Source organism: Monopterus albus, unplaced genomic scaffold, assembly GCF_001952655.1.
Source record: "Monopterus albus unplaced genomic scaffold, M_albus_1.0 scaffold29.1, whole genome shotgun sequence".
NCBI classification, from domain to species: Eukaryota; Metazoa; Chordata; class Actinopteri; order Synbranchiformes; family Synbranchidae; genus Monopterus; species Monopterus albus.
Genome location: NW_018127909.1, coordinates 1,200,980 through 1,206,893, shown reverse-complemented (window position 1 = coordinate 1,206,893; position 5,914 = coordinate 1,200,980). Strand labels below are relative to the sequence as shown.

Below are 5,914 nucleotides of genomic sequence, written 5' to 3'. Positions count from 1 at the left end.
GTTTAAATCTTAAACAATTACAGTTCTAACTCCACATATTTCAATTAACTCTCAAAGTACTTAACATTGTGACCGTTTATACAATTTCTTTGCAAAAATGTCAACCCCACCCCAATGTGCCAAGTTGCCTATTAACGTTAAATTACATTAAAGAAAACACAATCACGGGGTGGCGCCCGCCCGTCCCTGCACTCGTTCCCACTGTGGCGGCACACTCTGGCTAGGTCGTGCTACCCCACTCCGCACTGCCGCGGTTATCTTAACTTGTAACCAAAGTTCGACATAATAGTTTGTTACATGGAAACATCCTGCCCACACTCACATTATGTAACTCACTAGCTACGGCATTGGTTTCACATTGTGTACTGACCTGGAAAACACAGATATATTTAACAACAATGAGGACACGAGGCTCTCAGTTAACGTTCCAAATTGTCTCTGAAGCTGAGCGGAAGGCCTCACCCATAAGACACACCTGGCGCAACTGCTGCCTTCACAATGGTTCCTACCTCAATGTTGCTTTGGCTTGTGACGCCAACTATTCATTGATATGCAACTTAACCTGGTCCTCCACTGTACACAATGCATTGCCGTCTTCAAATGAAATACAGAAGAACTGTTATTTAATAATTCAAATGTGGTCATGCCGTTTTTGAGGTGTACCACAATTAGCACAATAAAAAGAACACTCAAAATCACAGAACTAAATGCAAATATAGGAGGATGAAAGGAGTTTCACAAAACAGTGATCTGCTTGAGTTGGTGACACCGGGGCCATCCAGCAGGTGTACAATAATGTCAACATTTTTACATTCTTTGATTGGATGGTCAGAGAGCCTACTAGTCAGAGCTAGCAAAGTATATCTGTAAAGGGCACCAAAAGCTAAAATATATTCCTGTAGATTTAATAGCAGTTTTTCAATCCACAATGGCTGACAGAAGAGAAGAAATTGGTTTGTTAACAGATATAATAATAATAATAATAATCACCTTTATTTGGCCAAGTATGTTACATACACAAGGAATTTGTTTCCAGTACAGAACCGAGGCTCCACAACAAAAAGATGAATAGAAACAGGAAGATACCTGTCTGTAATGCAACACCCTGTTATACTGCATTTCTGTATAATACTGGTAGTTTCTATAGCCATGGCATCATAATAATTGTAATAAAAGGGTGGATTAATTCAGGTAGGACACCAGTGAATGCCTAGGTGTGAAATGCACGGACCGGCACTGGTATTTTCACAGTGTGAGAAATCAGCTACATAATTAGTTCCTTCTTTGCATTATATATTTATAGTTGCATTTTTCTCTGTTTCCTGTTAGCACAAGCATTTTCTGAATCCTCGTCAGCCTGAGTGTAACAATTCTGCTTTCAACAGAACAACTTTTGAAACATGGGAACATAAATTCGAGTGAAAATCATTTTATATAATCTACATTTTTGCAAAAGGAAAAAAGTGCAGGTAGTACTAGTCATTATCATATCCAATAATATGAGGAAGATGCTGAAGTACTCTATCATCTCATCTTTCCCAGAACCAATTTATTACTTCTCCTCTCATCTTGGTCCCTGAAATTTTTGTCATTACCAATTCCATCCCATCCAAATTCGTTCACTTTTACTTTATACCAAAGAAATTATTTTCTGTAAATGAAAAAAAGAAAATAAGAATTTGGGCACCAGATGTTCTATGGGTGAAGAGGCAGCCTATGTAACTGCAAGAGGATTATCAATATAGTAAGTCTATCACAAACATCTGTGGTACTGACACTCAGCCCTCAGTATTCAATGTTATTAACACAAGTATGTGAATCTTAATTTTTATTCCGCTAATTATGTTTCATGTTGCTAAGCTTTAAAGTTGAATATGTTATGGAATATGATTAGACAGAATGTGTCAGGTCCGCTCGGCGCGACCTGCCTCTCTTTCTTTTTTTTCCTCTCCTGCTCTCCCTTTTTGCGGGATCAACGCCTCAGCTATGTCGCATTGGGTTATTAGTGACTCGTGGGTTGGTGCGCACACCTGATGCGTATTCCGGTGATTTGTTGGCTTCCTTATTTATCCCTCTGGCAGACGCCCCGTCGTCGCCGGAGCATTGTGACATGTAATGGACAATACTTACCTATGTAAGTGACAAATGTTGTGTTTGACCCGCATATTTTTTAGACGTGTGTAAGATGCTACACTGACAGTCTCTGTGCGTTTTGGCTTGACCTTATCACGCTTATTATGCGGTTAGCAATACTTAAATACGAGCTTTGTCTTCCACGCTGATAGTCTTTGTGCTGTGGATTACATTGTGTACGTTGGTTCTTTTTGTTCACCTGTCCGTTCTCATCCTTTGCTATCCTAGTTCCTGTCATTAGTTTGTGTGTTTACCGTCCTGGTCTCCTTAGTCATCACTGCCCTTCCCTTGTATTATGGACCCTGTTATGTTGTCATGATGTTTTTATTCCATTAAACCACCTTTTTTGTACTAGCACCTGGGTCAGCTATCTTGAGTCCAACCCCAGTTCTCCCTCACCCGTTTCAAGAAGAAGGTGTAACAAACTCAGAGTTTAAACCTGAACTCTGAGTTGACTTATACAGAGTTGGAAAACTTGGAGTCTTCGGTTTCAGAACAGCTGAAAAGAGTTGGTTTAATCAACTCTGAGTAGGTTGACTCAGTTAGGCGCGTGCAGCGCGGCTATAAAAAGCCCTGAACAATGGAGTGAAGACATTAGGAGTCAACATGGCAACAGGACCAAGCAAAAATAGGTCTGCGTTTTTTTTCCTTGACAGAAATGGATGTGCTACTACAAGCATATAGTGACTACGAGTCCATATTTCGTAAAAAAAAAAAAAGCAACACGGCTGCAGCGGCAAAAGAGAGAGAGTTAGCTTGGAAATGGGATTTGTAAAGTAATGATTAATAAATAATCCAATACGTTTTATGGAGAGTAATTATTACATTAATCAAAATACTTTTTTAAAATTTACCCAACACTGATGTAATAATATAAGAATTGAATTTTAATTTTCATGTAGGTGCAATCCTGCAGGCATAAAAAGAACATGGTAGCAGCTAAAAATGAAATATAAAAACATAATTCAAACAGGTAAGGCTTGATCATATCATGGGTGTAGACTACCTGACTTTACAAACATTTGACATATTAAATAACCAAATAGCATACAGAGTATAGCAGTGCAGCAGCATTTTCAACATGGGTGTAATGTTTTCACACAAATCATTTGACTTCTACTCAGCCAACAGAAAGAAGGCAGAGGCTAGAAAAACTGGTGGAGGACCTGCACCACTGATGCATGCAGAGGAGATGGCCCTCAGCCTGAACACTGGAAAGCCAGTGGCTGAGGGAATTCCTGGAGGGAGTTCATCAGAACCAGTCACTCCCCAGGATACAAGTGCATTCATTACATGTAAGAGGCCTACCTATATATTCTATTTTTTACATAGGCTACTTTTGATATATCCATTTATTACACTCTGGGGTGGGGTTTTTGTTTGTCTTAACAGATTCTGATGGTAATATCTGCCTTTTGGAGCCTCCTGTCACAGCAGAACCCCAGGCTGTTGTAAGTATCCTACTAAATAAAGCTTAAATTATGATAGGTAGTATTATAAAGTGTACTCTAACCAAATGCTCGTCTTCATAGGACTATGAGGATAATGAAACTATGTCTGCCACAGAGAGGTCTACAGAGGTAATATTAATACAGTGTATACACATCAAATGATCTACACATTCGGAGTGCCAGTGTTTGTGTGAAGTAGCCTAAAGGCTGTAAATCTATCTCCAAGTATACTGACATTATTATCTCCCCTCTGCCCCAGAGTGTGGAAGAACAGCAGGAGGAGGGTCCGTCAAATGCTGCTGCGCAGATGAACACAGTTCAGTGATGTTCAGTAAATGCCAGAGTTTCAATTTGTAAAATTAATGAGGAACTATGTCATGTAACTAAATCTTCTGTATTTACAGTTACCAGTTAAGGAGTTGTATAGAATACATCTTATTAAAAAAATAGAAAAAAATAACAAAGAAATGTTATACTTGGACTGCCAGATTGGAAAGACAGATCTAGAAATTGAAATTCTCAAACAAAAGCTAGAGGTGAGTGTATAGTTACAGGTGAATTGTATGAATTATTGAATGAATTGTGAAACCTAACAATTGCTTTTGTATTTGTAGGAAATGAAGAAACCCAAATAAAGTATGATTTGCATTTATTCCGTTTCTGTCTTTCATCGGTGGTGATGGTGGTGGTTGTAGATTAATCCCAGAAGACATTACGGCATATCCAATCTCTGACTGTCCTTCCATCCTGGTAATCTGCAGGGTGGATGGAATCTTCCTCATGGTCTTGTATTTGTAGGGCAGGGTGTTGCTCCCCTCTAAAAATGGCAATATTGTAGAGAACACATGCCACAATAATGTCACAGACCCTCTCAGGTGTTACCCTAAGGCGTCGTAGGCACTGAAAACGTGCTTTCAACAGGCCTATGGTCATTTCCACCCAGGCTCTTGTTCTGCAGTGTGCCACATTAAAGCGCTGCTGGGGGCCTGCTTCAGCTTCTGGGTAAGGGGTCATTAGTGTGGGCTGGCATGGGTAACCCCTATCTCCCAGCAGAAAGCCATCAATCTCTCCTATAAGAAAGTTCACATCACTTTAGTGCTGCATAGAAGTGCTCCTGTAAGTGTGTAGTGCATGCATTGAAATAAGTGTATAGGGCATACATGTATTTACCACATTTCAGCCTGTTACTTAGGGTTGACTCACGATATATTCATGAGTCATGAACAGAGCCGGGCCACTTGGGCTCCACGTTTGTGATATGTGCAGCATCGCATAATCTTGGTGGTGCAAAAAATTTTACATGTCAGTTACAGTATTGTGATGTAGTCTTTGACCATTAGAAAGAGTAGTCAGTGTACCTTGCAGCATGTTCTTCATAAAGAATAATCAGAGTCAACTATCACCTTTCAAACATTTATCATAACTGAACAGACCATCGAATAAAGCAATTTACAGAGCTCTGGGTTCCATCTCTATCTGAAGCCCTAACCTCAACAGCAAAACCGTTCAATTCGTCTTCAGGACGAGGAGGCACGCCTACCCTCCTGAAACCCAGTTATACAATTTGAAATGTGCAATTGTAGGCTGGTCTGTTCCAACTATTCTAGGAATTCCACTAAACTATAGCTCCCCCGTCCCATTAGCCAGGTGGTGGTAATAAAGTAACTGTAGACCCTCTTTGCTAAAGCTATTAACCTTAAAATTCAGTGTTTTAATGACCCAGTCTCCCTTGATGTTAAACAGTACCCCAGTTGGCTAACACAGTAAATACTGGCCAAGGCCATCAATCTCTCCTATAAGAAAGTTCACATCACTTTAGTGCTGCATAGAAGTGCTCCTGTAAGTGTGTAGTGCATGCATTGAAATAAGTGTATAGGGCATACATGTACTTACCACATTGCAGCCTGTTACTTAGGGTTGACTCACGATATATTTGTGAGTCATGAACAGAGCCGGGCCACTTGGCCTCCACGTTTGTGATAATATGTGCAGCATCACATATGATCTTGGCGGTGCAAAAAAGCAATTTTACCCAACAACCTGCACATTAATACTGTGGATGGACCTCTTGTTTACATAGTCCTTCATTTTCAGAAGGTGCATTGATGGGAATATGTGTGCCATCAATGCATCCAACCACATTTGGAAATCCTGAAGGGGATTCTAATTATTAGTTTATTTCCAGAGGTCACAGCAAGATGTTATTAACTGATCATCATTTTTCAGATTAGCCTTACTGAAACGAATTCAATACCACTAACCTGCAATCCTGTGAAACTCCTCTTTAATGGCTCTGAGGGGTTTGTGCCCAGGAAACACAACAAAAATTC

General features: G+C 39.9%; 1 protein-coding gene across 1 annotated transcript; it reads right to left on the bottom strand.

Annotated features, from left to right (window-relative positions):
• Nucleotides 1-4,216: 4,216 nt before the first annotated feature.
• On the bottom strand, nt 4,217-5,724 carry LOC109957977 (putative nuclease HARBI1). The gene is made up of 3 exons (XM_020596250.1): nt 5,625-5,724; nt 5,478-5,589; nt 4,217-4,654 (listed from the first exon to the last, which is right to left on the bottom strand). The coding sequence occupies exons 1-3, from the start codon at nt 5,706-5,708 to the stop codon at nt 4,281-4,283; spliced, it is 570 nt and encodes a 189-aa protein (XP_020451906.1). The 5' UTR covers nt 5,709-5,724; the 3' UTR covers nt 4,217-4,280.
• Nucleotides 5,725-5,914: the final 190 nt, after the last annotated feature.